General features: G+C 42.1%; 2 protein-coding genes and 1 long non-coding RNA gene across 4 annotated transcripts; 2 read left to right on the top strand and 1 right to left on the bottom strand.

Moving 5' to 3' along the window:
- Nucleotides 1-4,929: 4,929 nt before the first annotated feature.
- LOC308156058 (placenta-specific gene 8 protein-like) lies at nt 4,930-5,825 on the top strand (the record flags this gene model as incomplete). The annotated part of the gene is made up of 3 exons (XM_080529419.1): nt 4,930-5,032; nt 5,216-5,340; nt 5,721-5,825. The coding sequence occupies 3 exons, from the start codon at nt 4,930-4,932 to the stop codon at nt 5,823-5,825; spliced, it is 333 nt and encodes a 110-aa protein (XP_080385545.1).
- A 1,266-nt stretch (nt 5,826-7,091) lies between these two features.
- LOC308156515 lies at nt 7,092-11,352 on the top strand. Its single transcript, XR_013937415.1, has 4 exons — nt 7,092-7,197; nt 7,376-7,401; nt 7,633-7,742; nt 11,163-11,352. It is a non-coding gene; the product is annotated as an uncharacterized lncRNA (long non-coding RNA).
- Nucleotides 11,353-11,360: 8 nt separating this feature from the next.
- On the bottom strand, nt 11,361-20,670 carry cops4 (COP9 constitutive photomorphogenic homolog subunit 4 (Arabidopsis)). 2 transcript variants are annotated; one of them, XM_080529869.1, is made up of 11 exons: nt 20,588-20,670; nt 20,077-20,156; nt 19,767-19,918; nt 19,488-19,591; nt 19,200-19,353; nt 18,739-18,889; nt 18,133-18,303; nt 15,459-15,574; nt 14,782-14,826; nt 13,245-13,329; nt 11,361-12,240 (listed from the first exon to the last, which is right to left on the bottom strand). In XM_080529869.1, exons 1-11 carry the CDS (start codon nt 20,659-20,661, stop codon nt 12,107-12,109), a joined length of 1,266 nt encoding a protein of 421 aa, XP_080385995.1. In that variant the 5' UTR covers nt 20,662-20,670; the 3' UTR covers nt 11,361-12,106. The 2 variants fall into 2 exon arrangements, with proteins under 2 accessions (XP_080385995.1, XP_080385996.1); XM_080529870.1 differs by lacking the exon at nt 14,782-14,826.
- Between the last annotated feature and the right edge of the window lie 57 nt (nt 20,671-20,727).

The raw sequence follows: 20,727 nt of genomic DNA, 5'->3' as shown, positions 1-20,727 counted from the left end.
AGGTTTCAACAAGCCCTCTGAGAGTTGTTTAGGATATGTTTGTATGACACACACTCAAGAAGATACTGGACTGCGTTCAACAATGAATACCCTGATGGCATTTTACAGCCTCTGAGTAAACAACTGAAAGTAGTAATTCAGGTGAAAACGACAAGTTTCACATGCATGCATGAAGGGATGATAGTAGGTTTAAGTCACATTTGAACAATTAACTGTAATAATATAGACTAATATTGGGTAACAATTTAATTGTCATTTAATAACGCATAGGCAGGCCTACCATTATCCATTCAATACTTACCGGGTATTCTTCGAGTAGCTTACTCATGACACACCTCAAAAACTGCATGTGCAGACTGTCATACCTCTATAAACAAGCGCAGACGAGGTTCCAATTTAAGAAAAAAATTATGCATAAATGCTGCTGTGCGCGCCTTTGAGATTGTGTCTGCAGCCTCATTTACAATTACACCAAAGATAAAAGCACAAAGACAAGTGAATAGAATCCATTTGTTGGAACTAGCGCGTCGCACCTTCTATAAGGGTTATTTAATGAACATCTAGCTGCACATATCCAGACAGCAGCGCTAAATCTACTTGGCCATTCAGTCTGACCCAGACAGTTGGCACACGGCCCAAATGCATTACACCGGCTGCTCAAATGAAAACAAATGACTTTTAACTACAATTAATCGCAATGGATCTGAAATTTGACAAAGAACTGGGAAATCTCAGCATAATGTTAATAATATTGTAATTGTATATACACCTTTCAGTGCGATAATGAAAACATAATGTATGTCAACTATTGACACTATGCAGGGAATAACTCGGTGAAATAGTCGAGTAAGATGGGTTTGTTTAGTTTGTTTGATGAAGTCAATAGACTGAGCTTGCAGATGTGGACCTGTAGTAATACAAATATAGCCTAACGGAGGCGGTGAAGAATATAGTTTGAACATCTAATAAGTTTTAAAGACGTATACTTTGTTCAAGCCTGCATAAACGCCAGATCTTAACTACCACCTGGCTCATTTTCATCATTATGTAAAAAGCGCAAAAGAGGTTCTCTAACTTAATAGGGGGTGTAGACAACAACATGAAAGATAAGACACTTTGCTGTGCTCTTTTTCTTTTTAAATGGGGTGTACATTAAAAGGTAGGGGAAAAAATCAACTCCGTTGAAAGTGCAAGAGAGACAGAGACACATCCCTCACGAAGTGGAGTGCTGATAGTAGACCACAGATAGTTACCGTCTTCATCTTCATTGTCATCGGCAGTGCCCAACTGTCTAGAGAGCTATAGACAATAGGATCCTTCTGCAGGGAAGTTCCGTACCCAGATCACTGCTCTCCTCTGTCCATCTCCTTTCGGTTTATGCCATTCTCTGAGACTTTCATACCGCAAACTGCAGTGTCTGTTTCTCCCTTGGAAAGGAAATAGAGGAGCAGCCTCTCAGACACAACTGTCTTGGCAAAAAAAAAAAAAAATGTATCAGCAAGTAAAATCTTAAACCTACTCCAAAATTAGGATGGGCAACTATTTTAAAGCATTTCTTTAAATAGACATGGTGTGTTTGCTTAGTTGTTAGTTTAAATATCGCAGGTAGTATTCTGCACAGTAATACCAAAATACTCTAGGACAGTGCATGCAACACAGCTAAGTTGAGTTGAAGTAGCTCCCTTTAATACAGTATACCCGGTCTGAAACCATAGCCAAGTTCCGAGCTGCTTCAAATTGGCAGCTTTTTCAGGCTGGGAGGTTCAGCTGACGTCATTACAGATGTGCCATTCTAACGTGCGCATGTCCCGATCTATTATCACGTGCCGGGGGAGGAGGATTGGGGTACAAATAGGGTGTGACTTCGCAGTCTCCTCACTCTCTGCAAAGTGTAGCATCACTGAATATTGTACAATCCCAAGCCTGCTCACATGTCAACTTGTGAAGACAAAATATAAACACAGCACAGGTGTTAGCACATTTTCATAGATTTTTTGGTTAGATGCATTATATTAATTTACCGACAGTGTATTTGGAAAAGTTAGTGGAATAGCCTACAGAGTCCGCAGTCAACCTACACAATATTGTCAAGACAGAAAAAAGCATAAAGGCCTGTTTGTTATCTGTGTTCAACAGTAGACTAGTTGCGAGGACTATCATACTTAACCTAAATACGTATTATGGACATGTAAATCCATGGACGATGTAAAGGAAATAAACTTAATAGATAGCCATAGATGTAACCCCTCTGGGATGCGGATCCTATTAGCCTATTATATTTCCTGTTGTAACTTAAGTGATAAGCACCAATGACTGTGACATGTGTAAGAACATTAGAGCCTCAAGGAAATTCTGTAATTCTGGCCTGGGACTCGTTCCTACTCAACCATGCGCATTTGATGAGCTAACGCTTTCAACTTTAATGAAAGAAACTATTTGCTGGGTAGTTGCGACCTCGAGTGTATGGACATGGAATAGCAACACCCAGTCATATATTAGGTAGCCTTATCAAACCCAGTAAATGATTTCACATTGCTGAAACGCCAATGTGCTTCATCCCTGAAAGGATCCCATTTAACAATTCCATAATTATAAGTAGCATACCTGGGCATTTGGATATACTGTATGATACACTTGTCGTTTAAAACACTTAACACCATTTACATGCAAACGGCAGCCTCAGTGCTTAAACTTTATCACACTGTGGTTCATCAGCGGTTTTTTATTTGTATTTCAAACTGTTTACATTAGGGATGCAACCTCAGCAAATATTTCACGTCAAGACTAAAAACCCATCTTTTTAATATTGCCTTTAAATGACAAAATGATTAAATGATGATTATATAATGGTTAAAGCACTTTGAGCTGCAACGTTTGCAGGAAAAGTGCTATACAAATAAAGGTTATTATTAAACTAATTTGCCCTGATATTTAAGCAATATCACACGAGAGGGAGTGTGTTATACTGAATATCAGCACGGCTGTGATTCGTTCGTAGGTACGAGGCCGCAGGCCGAACTGAACTTCAAATGGAGTAACCTGAACACAAACATGTAGTCTAATTAACGGTAATTAGTGCTGTTATACTGTATATCAGCACTCATGGAACAACTCTTGTCCAATCAAATCCAATCAAATGACTTGGTCGGAACTAACTGTTGTATAATGTTGCTTTTATGGAAGTTTCAAGTTTCAAGTTTATTGTTACGTCACATTCCCCCCAAAAAAATCAACATCGAATTTTGTCCGGCAACAAAAATCGCACGCCGTGTGCATTGGCCTTTAGGCTTCGGTTCCTGACATTGCAGCACAAGACAGTAAGTTACAGTTTTTCTCTATCGCTTTACAGTTCTTCTCATAATGTTATGTCTTCTCAAAATTACATTTTGTCGTCAAATGAAAAACACACACCATCAAATTAATAGACACTTGTAACAACCAATTGAACACTGATGTGCACAATGGAAAACACTATGATCAGTGGAAAACAGTACTATGATAAGATTATCAGTAGGCCTTTTGCATTTTCAGTGTTACACTACTGTTATAAACTGTTGTGTTTTCATACTCAAATATAAAACACACAAATACAAGAATATAAAAGTTTTTTTTATGAAATATATATATCTGCATATAGTCTAGACAAAGGCCACAAGACCTCATCGACATCACAGGCAATGTTCTCCCTGGCCAAGCAGATGGTATCACCTGGCATGATGAATCCAGCCCTGATATACTTCAGATATATTTCAACACAGGAGAGCTCACCTTTGGGTGCGTTGAACCAATTGAACCCTGATGTGAGCAATGGAAAACAATATGATCAGTGGAAAACAGTAGGCCACTATGATAATAGTGATAAAGTACGCCTTTTGCATTTTCAGTGTTACAATACAGTAGCCTGTTATAAATTGTTATGCTTTCATACTCAAACATAAAACACACAAATACAAGAATAGAACGTTTTTTTTATTCTGAAATACTGTACACATCTCAGCAATGACAAGTTGGAATTGTAAAATGTTCTTCATACCCAAACAATAGAAAAATGAAAATTAGCCTTAGCTGCATATACTCTACACAAAGGCCACAAGACCTTGTCGACATAACAGGCAATGTTCTCCCTGGCCAAGCAGAGGGGAAAGTATCACCTGGCATGACGAATCCAGTTACAGAATACTTATATATAGAGAAAAACTGTAATAGGCATAATTCAAGAGTAAAAAAAAGAATGCGTATTTGTACTAACATAGCAGTATTGCCTTTGAGGACGATTTATGTTGCAGAGACAATTGTTGATAGTGTATGTATCGGTATGCTTGTATGGACTTGTGTGTGGATATGTACATTACAATGAGTGTAATTATGTATTAATCTCCTTCAATTTGTATGTTCTATTTGTATTTTGAATTTTAAAAAGGAAAAAAAGAAGGTGTGCTCTCCAGAGTACAAAGGTAGGGGACCATCCCTCCGTTTCCTGTGGCGTCCGTCATAAAGTTGAATCTAATCTAGACTAAAAATTAATTTGCCTTCAGATTGTTGCTTGTTGATTGGTACCAAAGGTCGGGGACTATAGCTACAGTTACTGGCAGAACATTCATCATTCCTCTGTTTCCTGTGACGTGATGTAGCCTACAATAAAGGATGGCTGTGAGGAACATGACCATGTTGTAAATCATAGCCAGTATATAAGGATTTTCACCCGCTCCGTTTTCAATCTACTGTCAAAGATCCCTTTGTTTTCTTCATCTTTGTTGTCCTGTTTCTACGTCTTACTGGTAGGGTTTAAGTTGAATTTAAACATACTGTAGCAAAAATAAATATTGTAGAATTCCAGTTAATTTTGGCTCAATTAAACATTTGTTTGAAGGAACCATTGTTTTAAGTTTATGTAATGATGAATGGGTTCATCCATGCTGTCTTTTACAGATGGATCTCCAGGCTGTGACTGTACAACCAGGCTCTGTTGTAGGTTATACTCCCTCCGACTTCCAGACTGGCCTCCTTGACTGCGGAAGTGACTGTGGGACATGTGAGTAGAACTCTTTGATAAGGGACACAAATATATTGTGTTAATGAGAGGTGCTGGGAACAGATGAATGTCAATTGTGACCTGTATCTTTTTTAGATTCAGTTTGTCTTTAATATCATGTGACTTGATTTGTCTGCATGGTACAGTAGTGACAGCATAATGTCTCTCCTCCTTCTCTATCAGGTTTCCTTGGCCTGTGCTGCCCCTGTATTCTGGGCTGCACCATCGCCAGTGCCATGGACGAGTGTTGTCTCTGTGGTCTAAGCGTCGCCATGCGCAGTGTGTATAGGACCAAATACAACATCAATGTGAGTTTTGTACAGTTACTTTATAGCAATTGGAATCTTGATAACTCCATATGCCCAGACACAGCATCATCTGGTTGAGTTACCAGGTAGGACCCGAAACTCTGGACCCTAAATAGAAAACAGAGGGATATTGTGCTAGATAGAACACATAGGAGATGTATACAATGTTGAACTGGTTTGTGTACATTTGAAAACGAATAAAACTGTTTGTACCAGTTCACCTGACAAATAAGCTTCGAATTCGCCTGGTTTATATAAATTCAAGATTTGTGTGCATGTGTGATTTTTAAATAAAACTGAATGATTTCGATTTTCCACTCAGCTACTCGCTTGGTGAACCTTGATCTCATGACTAGTGTGTATTCTGGTTTGCTTTCTAGGGGTCCATGTGTCGTGACTACATTAGCTACCTCTGCTGTTTTTCGTGCACTCTCTGCCAGCTGAAGAGAGACATAAAGAAAAGGAAGGAGCAGGGCATCTTCTGAGCTGAGGTACAGTAGAGCTCCTCATCTATAGGCACACACACAACAGCCCACACAGAGCCATGGATTTATGGTAGTGATATTTCAATTGTAGGAACATAATAGTTCGATTGAATCAATCAGAATCAAGTCTATTGTTATATCCCATTATGCATGTATAAGAGAGTAAACGTTCTTTAAAAAACATTTTCATTGCAGCAACAAGAGAAGATGATAGTAATTATAAAAAGTAAAAAGTCTATAAAAAGTCCTTTGTTTAGCATATATACGTTGCTTGTTTGGTTATTAGTGGGTAAAATTATGTGTTTCATCAGTAGAAATGCATACTATATTCATAGGTTGTGATGTATTGGGGGGTAAAATGAGGTTTACTTCTAACATTTCTTTCTTTCTTTAGCCGCCATGCAACACCTACAAGTCCCAGCCTGCCCCTTCAACTTTCGTGTGTGGTTCCACTTGGGACACTTGTTTAATGAGGGTGTGAAGACCAAGGTCTCTGACACATTTATTGTACCAATTATTCAGTTGATGTAATAAATGCAATGTTATCGATTGATGCATGTATCACTATGTACACTTACACTATGTACTATGTACCACGAGTCTATATCTCAACAGTCAACCAAACCTTAGTCATTATCAGAACTTGTTTTATTGCTGTGACGCCCCCTGGTTTCTAGGGGTAGCAGGGCACAACATAAAGCAACAAAATTTACTAGTGAGGGTACAGTCACACAAAACCCAGGAAACTCAAAATGCAATAAATGAATATTTATGAATAAAGCAACACAGGGAACAGATTGATTGATGATCAGGAACAGGTGTGTGGAATGATGGGACTGGAACCAAGCATGCATCTGAGAAACTTAGGAGAATTGACAACAGGGGGAGACAAAAACACAACACAACACCCACTTGGTGTGTTTGGTGCATAAGACATAAAGACACAGACAGCAATATAATAATATATAGAATATGGATCTATTTTTACTGCTACTCATTAACCTTCTGTCGTAAAGGCAGTGATAAAGTCTTGTTTTCTTCAGCAATGTAAGAGAGCAATTAGAATTACTAGATACTAAATACTAGATAAGATAATTGCATGAACTGCCCCACACACACACACACACACACACACACACACACACACACACACACACACACACACACACACACACACACACACACACAAACTGATAATAACTACTGCCAAGAAAATGGGAGCCAATAGCACAGAGGGAGGACTTTGGCCAGACACATGAGGACATACGAGGTTACCCAAAACTACTCAGTATCGATTGTAGACATTTTGCATTCAACATGCCAAGAAAACTGACTTTTCTCATCGTTGTTCTCACCATATCCTGCTTTTCAAGTAAGTAGGCTATATTTCTCCACTGATATTGACAACTTTTGTATAAAAGTCAGCATAGACTATTTCTGTTTTGAATACGCTGAAAATCCATGCCCAGATAACCCAGTAGTGGTAGTTCACAGTTCAGTTCACGCATGGTTCATTCTGTGTCAGATAACTCAGTTGTCATTATTTTCAGACGTGCAGGGGGTGACCTACGAAAAGGTAGTGTATCCACCAACGGCTGATGTCCTGTGGTAGCTGGCTGAGTGTTATGTCATTAAACATATCTGTTTGTATGTGTATGATCTCTCTCTGAAGCAATCAATCCATTGATGCAATGAATTGTGGTTTGACAATAAATGACCAAGAGATTTTTATTGACACTTAAAGTCACCTAATTGATGTACACAATGAGGCTTCACTTCTTACAAAAATGTGCATTTCTTTCTTCAGCCATCATGCCATAACTACCAACTCCCAGCCTGCCCCTTCCACTTTGATCCATTGTGTGGTTCCGACGGGGTCACTTACCCGAATGAGTGTGTGCTGTGTGAAACTATGAGGTACAGTATAACAAAGAGCAACACCAGTTGAAAATCAACTACTAACACCTCCCCTCGCCTCGATCTGTCAGGACTGTAACTGGATGGCTGAAAGCAATAGCTCCACCTAGGTACAGTTAGGTCCATATATATTTGGATTTTGGTTATTTTAGCTGTTTACCAAAACATCTTCAAGTTACAGTTATAGAATGAATATGGTCTTAAAGTGCAGACTCTCAGCTTTAAGGTAAGGGTATTCACATCCAAATTGAAGGAAGGGTTTAGGAATTACAGCTCTTTAATATGGAGCTCCCTCTTTTTCAAGGGACCAAAAGTAATTGGACAATTGACTCAAAAGCTGTTTCATGGGCCAGTGTGGGCTATTCCTTCATTATTTCTGTATCAAATAAGCACAGTAAAAGGTCTGAGTTGATTCCAAGTGTGGCATTAAAGCTGAAAGTCTCCACTTCAATTACATCTCGATTGTTTCATTTCAAATCCATTGTGGTGGCATACAGAGCCAAAATTATAGAAATTGTGTCACTGTCCAAATATTTACAGACCTAACTGTATGTGGAGATTCAATCATGTTGGGTGTACTCATGAGAACCTTTTAGATCTACAAGAGGAGTGTCCACGACCACTGGATAGGGGCTACGGATTGCTTACATACTAGGGATACATACTGTACCTCCACATTCTGTTACTAAGACTTCTGGTATATTCTTATCATCATCTGTCACTGTACTGGACCTCAACCTCCCACCCATGTCATCCTTCGAATACCTCGCCTTTTCACTCCCCAACTCCATAACTGCACTCCTACTCTACCGCCCACCGAAGCCACACCCCTCTTTTCTTTCTGATCTCTCTGAACTCTTCACCATTGCCTCTTCCCTTTCTACCCGTCTCTTACTCACCGGTGACTTTAATATCCATGTCGACCAACCCAACTCCAACCTCACCTCTGACTTCCTCTCTCTCCTTGATTGTTTTCACCTCACCCAGCACATCAACTTCCCCACCCATGTAAAAGGCCACACACTTGACCTTGTCTGCTCTGCCTCCCTACCCATATCCAACCCCCACCCTCTTCCATTCCCACTCTCTGACCACCACTGCATCCTCTTCTCTGCCCCCCTGCCCCTACCGCGCCACCCCATCAAACGCACCATCTCTTTCCGTAACATAAAATCTGGCAACCCACTCACTCTATCTCAGTCCATATCTTCTGCCTTCCCACTGACTCCACTCCCACCAACCCGGAAGACTATGCCACCATGCTCAACTCCATTCTCTCTGACTCCCTTGACTCATTGGCCCCCTTGAAAACCATCACTGTCTCCTTCACCACCTCCTCCCCCTGGTACACACCTGAACTACGCACCATGAAACAGACCGGCCGCCAACTAGAACGACTCCACAATAAAACCCACCTCACTGTCCATGCCGAAGCCTACGAGCAACATATCTCCTCCTACCGTGACGCACTCCAAGCTGCCAAATCTGCCTACTACTCCACCCTCATCAACACCACCAATCGAAACCCCCGCACCCTCTTCTCCACTGTCAAGACACTACTCCAGCCCCCGGACAACAACACAACTTCCTCCCCTGATCTCTGCAACTCCTTTCTCCACGCCTTCAACAGCAAGATCGCCCACATCAACAGCTCACTGACTGCCTCCATCTCCAACTCCACCACCCCCGCCCCCTCTGCTGTCATCTTCCCCCCTCCTGATTACCCTCCCCCTACTCCTCTCACTACTTTCTCCCCTGTTGACTGCTCCCTCATTCACTACTATCATCACCGCCTCCAAAACAACCACCTGCTCCCTCGACCCCCTCCCTACCACCCTGACCAAGGCCTGCCTCCCTGCCCTCATCCCCCACCTCACTGCCCTCTTCAATCAGTCACTATCCCAAGGCCACGTTCCCACAAGCTACAAACTTGCCGCTGTCACCCCCACTCTTGACCCAGCCAACCTCTCCAACTACCGCCCCATCTCCAACCTACCATTCTTTTCCAAAACCGTTGAGGGCACCGCCCTGGACTGGCTCACCTCCTACCTCACCAACAGACAACAGTTCATCTCCCTCTCCGGTCACACCTCCTCCTCCTCCTCTGTCACACAGGGGGTCCCACAAGGCTCAGTCCTCGGCCCCCTGCTCTTCCTCTGCTACACACTCCCCCTCGGTCACATCATCCGCCAATTCAACCTGGACTTCCACTGCTACGCCGATGACACCCAGATCTACATCACCACAAACTCCACCCAGAACCCACCCCTCACTCACATCGAAAACTGCATTTCAGCAATAAAAACCTGGCTCACACACAACTTCCTTAAACTCAACAGTGAAAAGACCGAAGTCATCCTCATCGGCACCAAATCCATCCTCAATAAAACCGGACCCATCACACTCACCATTGACGACACTACTATCACCCCCTCCCCCCTGGCTCGCAACCTCGGCTTCATTCTGGACCCCACCCTCTCATTTGATCCCCACGTCAGTTCTATTGTCAAGACATCCTACTTCCACCTACGAAACATTGCAAAAATCAGACACTGCCTCTCCCCGCCCGCTGCTGAATCCCTCATCCACGCCTTCATCTCCTCCTGCCTTGACTACTGCAACTCCCTACTCACCGGCATCACCTCCCGCTCCCTCCATAGACTCCAGATGGTCCAAAACTCTGCTGCACGCCTCCTCTCAAACACCCGCTCCCGTGACCACATCACTCCTGTCCTCCACTCACTCCACTGGCTCCCCATCAAAGAACGTATCCAATTTAAAGTCCTCATCCTCACATACAAAGCCCTCCATAGCCTGGCCCCCCCTTACCTGACTGACCTCCTTCTCCCCCACCGCCCTACCCGTACCCTCCGATCCTCATCCATTGTTCCCCTCACTGTCCCACCCTCAAAACTCAAAGGCTTCGGTCACCGTGCCTTTTCACGAGCTGCACCCTGCCTCTGGAACTCTCTCCCTCAACCACTCAGAGACTCACCCTCACTCCTCACTTTTAAATCCCACCTCAAAACCTACCTGTTCTCCCATGCCGACAGCCTCCCCTACCCCTAGCCATCTCCCCCATCCCGGCCACCCCCCGCCCCCCCCCCTGGACACGCATACAACCTCCCCTACCCCTACCCATCTCCCCTAACCCTGCCACCCCCCTGATATGCATACAGCCTCCCCTACCCCTAACCACCTCCCCTGTCCCTACCACCCCCCACCCCCTCCCCGTCCGCTGACTTTGTGTTCCATGTTACTTGTTGTTTTTGTGTTTTCTGTATCTCCTATATTGTCAGCGTCTTTGAGCCTCGGAAAAGCGCTATATAAATGTAATGAATTATTATTATTATTATTATTATTATTATTATTATCATAATGAGAGACTGACATGCCACTTTATTCATTGTTCTGTTGCAGAGAAACCAGGAGAAATATACGTATTGCCAAATCTGGACCATGTTGAAGAGGCTGCGTTTGTGAAAGTGTGAAAACACAAAGGTTCATTTCACATGTACATCTCCTTTAGATTGTGTATCTGTTACACATTTGTTGAACTACAAAAATACACCAACACATTAAGACAAATAAATAAAGACGTTCAGACTTTTTTCTCAACTTTCTCAATTTTATTCATCTCTTGGCAGAATATTCACTTGGGGTTTGACAAAATGTTTCAAAACAGTATGTAACGAGATAGTTGTACAAGAAGCAACAAATGAAGTTTTTTTGGTAGTCTTTGCCTGTGTATCATTACAAATTACCTAACAAAAATCCTTGTTGTGGAACACCAATGCCTGAATACTCTGGTTTACATTAAGCATAAATGAGATTCTAACCATTGGCATCTGGATAAGTGTATAGATTCAAGTACCCATGAATCAATCACATAACGATCAACGGTAAACTTCAAGCACATAGATACAGTAGCTCTTTTTTGAGTAACATGCCACCAGACCCTGGATGTGAACATAATGTCACACCTGAGGGGGCGAAATACTAGTACTGCTGTGAGTTCACAACTACCAAAGCCAAAGGGTCATAGGTGAGTTGGGGGGGGGGGGGGGAATGAGTGATAGTAGTTCCACATTCCAGGTCCTTTTGAACAGAGGGCAGCAAACTAAAACAAAAGCTCACCAGCGCACTCAAAAGTCACTACATCCAAAGAGATGGCGATGACATTTTCCCTCCTTGGTGCTTCCTTTGCCTATGACCATAAAATGGATAGGGTGAGAGGTGGTGGCAGTGTTGGGGGTTCGATAGCTGGGGTGCTTAGAGGATGTTCACACAGATGGGGGGGTGAAAAAAGGAGCAGTTTGGGGGTAGGGCGGGGGGGGGGGGTTTAGAGGATGTTCCGAGGGCATTTATTGTGTCATCTGGGCCTCCATTGCCTGTGCTGTCCACTCAGGAGCAGCCTGGGTGATCTTCTCTAGGAGGTTGTTGACCTGGAAACACAGAGACTGGATCTGCTTGTCCCAGGTGGGAAGAGGCTCGCGTGCTGAGAGAGGAGAACAAGAAGTAGAGAGGGAATTACGATCACATCCCATTAGTCTTCCTCTATTCCTCATATCCTCTCTTCTCACTTCCTTCTAAAAAGCACGGAGGAGGAAAATATCTAAGTGAAGGAAACTTAGATCATCTCCCCAAATGCATTTTGAGAAAGAAGCAAGGACATACCTCGGGTTATTCTCACATGGCTACTGCTTGTTCGCTCAACGTAGCGCCAATCATTTAAAGAGGATAGTAGGTAGCAGATTTGAGAGCACAGATTTGGCCTCCTTTGCTTTCCCGTATCTATACTTCTTCTTATCAGGGTTCCCACACCTTCTAAAACATCAAATTCAAGCACTTTTCAAGGACTTTCAAGACTAAATTCCCTCAAATTCAAGGACCCAACACGGCATAGTTGGAGACAGATCTAGATGAGAATTTATATAATAGGAACTATCCACTCACAGACAACAATTAAAAAGAGAGGCTTTTGAATGTAGCAGCTTGAACATGACTATGTCTCTATAATTACGTAAAACATTTTTATTTTTTTTAGAGAGAGAGAGAGATAGAGAGGGGGGAATTCAAGCACTTTCAATGACCTATGTCTATTTTCAAAAACTTTCAAGGCCTTGATTTTTTTTTTTTTAATTCACAAACTTTCAAGGATTTCAAGGACCCGTGGGAACCCTCTCTTATCCATGTTGACAACGAATTTTGCTGGAAATAGCAGCCGGAACGGAACGCAACTGTCAGCGAATGCGCAAAACATGCCGGCACCGATAAGAGAATCGATAACCTTGGATGTTATTGAAACCGATGCATTGAAACATTTGTTACTGGTTCTCAACTCGAACCAGTTCTCGATTCCCATCCCTACCAAAAGAGCAAGCCTAGTTTGAGAGAAAAAAAAAACTCCCATAGAAAGTTAGTCGAAGAAGCAAACCATAGGTTGGGAGCCAAGTCAACCCATTCTCCTCTGACTGGCTGGGCCTGGGAAACGCTACTCACTCTCAAAGTGGACGATGCCGTCTATCTGGTCTATGAAGCCGTTCATGCGTCCCTCTGTGATCATCTGAGAGGCAATCTTCTCAGCCTGTGGACAAAGAGAGACAGAGACAGAGAGTTCACTGGTATCTCCATGCGCACGCAGGTAACAATGACAGATGACAGCAAGTTACAATCAAAGACGAACCCATTCCAGGCCAATACAAGGATGAAGTGTTAGATGTTAGTCTGTGTGTGTAGTTCTTATAATATTATATATATATACACTGTATATCATATCCACAATACAGCCACCATGTAGGCTAAAGGGTTGACTTATTTTGGAATTTAACAATGCTTTTGGACTCACCCAGCCAAATGGATAAATATAGTCTAGCATCTCACTCCCGTTATAATTTAGGCTACCAATTCAGTCCCACTTCACCGGCACAGTACTGTAAGGTAATGTCCATATCCACAAAACATGCTGATCTCATTCTTTCAATGAGATATATCTCTTTGGCTTAGTGCTTATTTGGATGTTGAATTCTGTTAGCACACCAATTAATGGTTGACCGAACCTAGAATCATTTCAATTCAATGCAGCTGAAAAAGCTAAAAGGAAGATGTAAAATGAACTCATACAGTGGAATATAAAGTATTCTAGTATAAAAAAAAATGTTATAGCAATGTTATAGCAAGCTACATTTCATGTCAAATACTTCATATAAACTTGTTTTTGTGATTTTGTAAGAGATGACCTACAATATACATGCAAACTGGGGAATGACAAGGGAAACTATCCGTTAAAAATATTAATTCTGGATTGCTACACAGCTGCCACATCACTTAGTTGCTAATTTTATATATATATATATATAAACCCAAATAGGCATGGTAAGGCCTTCCTAAATAAACCTATCTTTGGTCGTAACATCATTACACCTAATGATCTTGACGCGACTCTAATACGTGTATTGTATGATTTAGATAACAACGTGTACTACTTACCAGAGGCATCAGTTACTCTTAAAACATGTGTAAATGTAAAGAAATGTAAAAACATTCAATGGCCTCTTTCTTACCAAAGTACATCTGGTTACTGTTATAATCAAAACTCCCCAGTTCCATATGGGTTTAGTGTATCCTACTACAGTTCCATATGGGTTTAGTGTACCCTACTACAGTTCCATATGGGTTTAGTGTATCCCACCCAACTACAGTTCCATATGGGTTTAGTGTATCCCACCCAACTACAGTTCCATATGGGTTTAGTGTACCCTACCCTATTACAGGAAGACCTTCACTAAACATGACAGAAAACAAGTCTAGGATGACAATGATCCAACACTGATCAATGTAATACATTCAATCTTTCCCAAAGAATTAATGTTTGCATTGATGAACATCAACAAGGCTATTATAAGGGGAGTGCACATTCAGGTTCTAATTCCCTTTGTCTTGAACAGAGAAAGACAGCACAATGCTTTCACTGAATTTTTAGTTCTGCATTTCGGTGTCACACCTCATTTATTAGTAAAGTAGTGATTATGTTCCCTACCAGGTTGCATCTGTAACCAGGAACCTCACCATCGGGACAATCGCCCTGCACAACAACATATATGTTCAAAATACAAGCCATCTAATGTTGCTGATTCAAACTGACAACTTTCATAGCAATAAAACCCTCAATATATTCTCAGCTAAATTCGGTATTACTGGGATCCCCACATAACAAATATATAAATATAGTGAAAGGGAAGCCCAAGCACTTTGAGAAGGATGTCCTGTAAATGATTGGGGGATATATTTTTTTTTCCAACTTCAGCTTCTCATACTTTGCGGTTTCAGTTAAGCCCTCAAATGCAACTTTCAACAAAGACGTTGACCTAACGATAGACTAAATCACATGCCTAACTTTCCCTAAGAAGTGTATTTCCTCCATCATATACTAGACGTCTTGGGGTTTTAATTAAGCCAGGTCTACACAAATTGTTATCCGCAGATATGTTTAAATAGGGGCCTGTGATATCAATTTAAACCGGCATGACTAATATCCTAATGATATCTATTAATTAAACAATCAATACAATTGACATATGTTACACTCGCTTATGTTTACAAAGACATTTGTCATAGAATGTTTAACAAAAACATCCTTGCTAAAGATTTCAATCTGAGAAAGTGCTGTTAGGATGAAACACATTTCATAATATGTATGATGAAAATACATCTTACCTTTGCAGGAGGGATCTCCAGAAGCGCCCCTAGCTCTTCAAACGTGATGTTGTTGTAGAGCTTACTAGCAGACAGCAGATTGTGCTCGATAACTGCTCTGTCCAAGATGCTGGAGCCTAGAACAGATACTCTGTTACTTACTCACAACGGTCTTCTGAGATTGTTCACCAAGATCAAGGAGAATTCAAACTCTTTAACTTGAGACAGAGAAGTCAGCGGTGCCTGTCAAAGAAAGTCTTACCCAAAGCAAAGGCATAAATAAACTCCTCACTCAGTTCTGCAAACTGCATAAGATTTAGAAATGCTAATGGATGTCCTGTCGAATCCAATGGTCACTCCAGCTTTCCCTATTCCACTGAGAACGCACATTAGAATGATACAATTATTGTCGGCGCCATACAAACTATGGCGCCAACAATGGTAGGTAGATCTATACTCTATGATCTATATGGCTCTGACTAGGGATGCACGATTTTATCGGGCCGATATTGGGAAATTAATGTTATTAGGGCTGTTACGATTCGTCGACGTCGTCGTCGACTTGCGTAATGTGCGTCGTAAAAAAACAAAATGGCTGCGACCAGTTTTTTTTTTTTTACAAAAAAAGAAAACAATGTGGTGGTCTGTAAACTGTGCAAAAATGAAATGGCCTATCACAGCAGTACGTCTGCAATGAACGAGCACCTCAAGCGAAAGCATCCTGGAGCTCTTTGTGAAGACAGCCGCAAGATAGCACCACCGTAAGTCACCGTTGTATTTCTGTTCACTTTTCCGGCCGTGTACGAGTGAAAAATGGATAGCTACTAGCTAATGTTACACAAGCAATGTAGCTCACCACAGTTTGTATGTCTTGTCTTCTGGTGTTAGTAACGTTAGCTATGTAGCTGGCTAGCTACGGTAGCCTATTGTCATTGTGGTGCTCGCACCTACTGTACGTTATCTAGCTCGTAGCTCGCATGCTACGTTAGCATCAATTTAGCTAATCATAACATAGCAGCGAGAGTAACGTTAGCTAGCCATGTAGCTACTAGCTAGCTATGTGTTGTGGTGATGGACAGACTTCTAAATGGCCATGTTGGCATTCAAGTTGGCTAAACATAGCAGTGAGGTGGAAATTAAGGGGCCTACACATGATAAGAAATCTTTTTTTAATATATTTTTTTTGAACAGTATTATTTTTTTTAGACTAATCAATAAATTAGTCGTTAGACTAATCGACTAACCCAAAAAATAATCGCTAGATTAATCGTTAGAAAAATAGTCGTTTGGGACAGCCCTAAATGTTATTAAATATTTATCGGTTTTATTACATTTTAGCCGATATAGAGCCGATAATATGAAGCCGGAAATATCTCCGGTTCCGGTTGTCGCGCTCATGATGCTGCGCCTGCGTACAGCCACGCAGTAGAGACGAGAGCGAAACATGGCTTCCCCGGTGTGGACATTTTTCAGAGTTTCTGAGGCAGATAGTGCGTTTGCAATTTGCAATACATGTTCGGCAAAAGTTCGGTGAACTACCGTAATAAGCCTAGAAAAGTTCAGCTGTTCAAAAAGTGCAACTTCTCTGCTTTCAGAAACTGTTTGAATTTTTTAGATTGGGCATATAGTTCACGAATTACGATAGTTTGAAGGAACGCTGTAAAATCCTGTCTGCGCCAACAGCTCCGGTTTCGGAGCAAGACGCGAATCTATCGACATTAGTCAAATACATGCTCACCTTCAGTCATCCGCTCACTGCTCTCCATCAAAAATGGCACATCCATCAATAATATTACATAATATTAACAACTGCTCTGATTAGATTGCTTAGATTGTTTAATACATACAACAGGGGGGAAAGCAAGATGAACTCGCGAGTATCATGCTTCCTCCATTGAACGGAAAGTCCTATCTATTCCATTCAAAGTGTTTTAGCCTTCCCCCTTTCCACTGGTGATAAGGAATTGGCAAGAATAGATCGATATAAATAGATCAACATAATGCAGCACTATCATGCACAGATCAGCGTTAAAACATGTAACGTTAGATATATAACGGAGCGATGCATTTCTACGGAAAGGCTGACTGACGCGGGGCTCATACAATCTCCGCGTTTGTTATAGATACGAGTGCTCCGGTGTCTTGCTGGTAGTCAAATATATTTATTTATATATACAACATATGGATGTTACGTGCCTGTTACCTGCCGCTTTCAGTTCTAGTAGTTTAGATCTTGCAACCAGGGAAACGCCGACATGTGTTAAAGGGAGTAAGACGCGAATCTACCGGCATTTGACTCATGAGTGAACGGCGAAAATGGCTGGACGGCACAGCTTGGGATTCCATTGAAGTTACAGGGAATTATGTGTGAAAGAGGCTTAAATGATTTCAACATTTGAAGAGTCAGAAGTGTTCTCTTTGTTGTGTTAACAATAGTGATGTAAGTTAGATTTGGTGAGATCACTATGGAATATTAAATCATCAATCTTTGCTCACTACATAGCCTTTCTTACCTTCAGGTGTGCATGAACTACAGGTTATCAACTGTGAAATTATATCTGTTCTCATATCGGTTCTCATATAGGTTATCGGCCACGAGAAGCAGGTAAACATCGGTTATCGGTAGGAAAAAATGCACATCGTGCATCCCTAGCTCTGACCGAATCCTCCCCTTTGACGTGCGGTGGTGACTGACCATCTGCAGTGGTGGCCTTCTGGTGGGGCATCAGCATGGCAGCAAACTCCTGCAGCTGGTTCCCCCTGATGATGCGGTCCAGGTACATCTTCTCCAGGATGCCGTAGGCAGCAAGCTGCTGACAGCGCTCGTCCTTAAACAGCGTGGCCAGCATACGGGAGCGCTGCTGGCCTGGAGGAAAGAGGGATGACAAATCAAATCAAATTTTATTTGTATAGCGCATTTCTTACAAGATGCAACTCAATGCGCTTCACATACTGACAGAGCTGCAAGCAGGAAAAAGTAAAAACCTGTACACTATGTAGCCAGGAAAATTCCCTTGCAGCCCTCTACTCATAGAGCGACTACTAACCAGTTTGCCTACCAGCACCCAGCGGTGAACCCCCCCCCCCGGGGAGCCCCCGCCGCCCCACCACCAGCACAAGATATGCTGTGGATAGCTGCCAGGAAACACAATGATCCATCCTGGATCCAGAAAAATACATTCTGCCACATCATGTAATAAGAAGGAAGCTGTACAAAAAAGGTGTTCTGCTTCAAACACACTTGATGAACGCCTTCATGTGAAACAGTTATCAGACAGGCGTAATTACTGTGCACCGTTACCTGCTGAGGCCAGTATGGTGCAGTGGAGAGCGTGCTTCAGGGCTTCTAGGCGCTCCGTCTCGTGGACAATGGATTTGTACGACAGCTCGTTGTACCTTTGAGCCGCCTCGATGAACTTCCTCCTGTAGTCTAGGACTCTGGCATAGCACACCTGGGTGAGGAACAAAGCACTCCTTAACACAAGGGTTTTATTTTGGTGTGGCAGGGGGTGCATTACTACCGACAATGAGGGACGCAGTGTCTCACGCTGGTTTGTTCTACAGGTTGAGGCCTAGTTGAATAGATTAGATTCAACTTTATTGTCATTGCACAGCACACGTACCACACAATGAAATGCAGTGTAGGTCTAATTGTTCATACAAGAAAACTCAACTCAAGTTTCAATCAAGTCTCTACAATAAACCTCCACAAAAGTGACACGATGAAACAATACGATCGGTAGCAGGTGGTTGGTGGTGTACCTTGTAGTGTATCTGTAGCTGTTCATTGGTGGACTCGTTCTGGAGCAGAGAGGCTCTGTTGATGTAGGCCTCTGCCTGCACTGGGTCATCATCCTCCAGGTACAGGCGGGCAATTTTCAGGTACGTGTCCAATTTATAGTCAACATTGTACTGCCTACCAAGAGAAAAGAAAAGTGTGGATTACACCAACCTATCATTCTTATTAGTTCAACACTAAAATGCTAATTGAATTGCAATGAATAATGTGTTAGCTTGTATGCATGAAAGACCTTTTCAACAATTGCTTACTTTTGTCCTGTTTCCAGGGGAATACCCACTAAAACCTGTGCGGCATTTCTCCAGTCCTCCTCCTTCTCATAAATGGTTGCTAAATGCTGTCTGATTGAGGCAACCTGAGATTGACAATGGGATTACACAAATGCAAGAGTGTCTGATTACAAAGGAAGACCGGTGGATGGATTTGGATTGCAAGTTAATGTACATGGTTGTTTCAACCTCAAAATAAATGCCCATCTATTTCAACTCTAGACAAAGCGATCATCATGCCAGCAATTCTTATGCACTCACTTGTTCTTCAAACGAGATAACCCTAGGCTGAATCTTCTCTAAGGTGAAGTGGTAGACTGCTTTGGCTGTACTGTCAGGCAGGTTCGGGAGGTGCGTGCAGAAGTCAGTGAGCAGCTGTCTGGAGATCACTAAGCTGACATTCTCATTGACCACTGAAAGAGACAGGAGACATCACACTGAAAAGACGTACAGGAATGTATGTCAACGTCAACAAACACCGTCAATAAAAGGAAGATGGTAGCTCAGAAATCGGTCATCAGATGCTATTGCATTTGCAACCCTTTCAATAACTCGAATAAATAATACTTACTAGCTTCAACAAATGCCTTTAATGATTCCAGTTGTTCTGCATCTGTGAACTGGATGGCCTTCTCCAATATTTGCCGATATCTACATTGATACAAAAAGATGTTCAATAGTTTCAGAACATGCGTAGAGAGCTGCATCATCCACACCACACATTAGATGTATACTTGAAGACAGGCCAGCTAACGTACCTAACTCAGGCTGCGTTCGTAAATTCGCTCTGAGAGCGCCGGGGCGCACACTAGGTTCAACGTCATAGAGCGACCAAGTAATTTGATTGGACAAGAGGCATTCCATGAGTGCTGATCAGATTTCTACAGCGTATTTACGAACGATCCCCCAGTTATGTTTCGCTAGATGCTAATATCAAACAGCTAGCTTCTGCTAGCATGTTGTAGTTCTGCTGCTCATCTGAGTCATGTATAATATAACTCACTAGGAAAGGGACACTCGGCGCTAACGCGACGCATATCCATACACATATATATTGTCATAAATCTCGTACAAATACATACTTTCCAGCGAGATCTTTATGCGATCCGCTTGAATTCATTAGCTGAGCAAGCTCCTGTCTCACTCCGGCCGCCATCTTCCCCGACGAAGTGTCAACTGTCAACGAGACTTATCCTGCCGACAAGAGGGTACCACTCCCTGG

This window comes from Nansenia antarctica, assembly GCF_963989245.1.
Source record: "Nansenia antarctica genome assembly, chromosome: 4".
Taxonomy (NCBI): Eukaryota; Metazoa; Chordata; class Actinopteri; order Argentiniformes; family Microstomatidae; genus Nansenia; species Nansenia antarctica.
Note: the sequence above shows the minus strand (reverse complement) of the source record. Positions and strands in the feature narration are given on the sequence as shown.

Excerpts from the sequence above, each read along its gene's own strand:
- cops4 (XM_080529869.1), bottom strand. The coding sequence starts at position 20,661 with ATGGCGGCCGGAGTGAGACAGGAGCTTGCTCAGCTAATGAATTCAAGC. Across the intron at positions 19,592-19,766 it reads TTATCTCGTTTGAAGAACAA|GTTGCCTCAATCAGACAGCA; the intron begins GTGAGTGCATAA and ends TGTCAATCTCAG. Across the intron at positions 15,575-18,132 it reads GAAGGCCACCACTGCAGATG|GCTCCAGCATCTTGGACAGA; the intron begins GTCAGTCACCAC and ends TATCTGTTCTAG.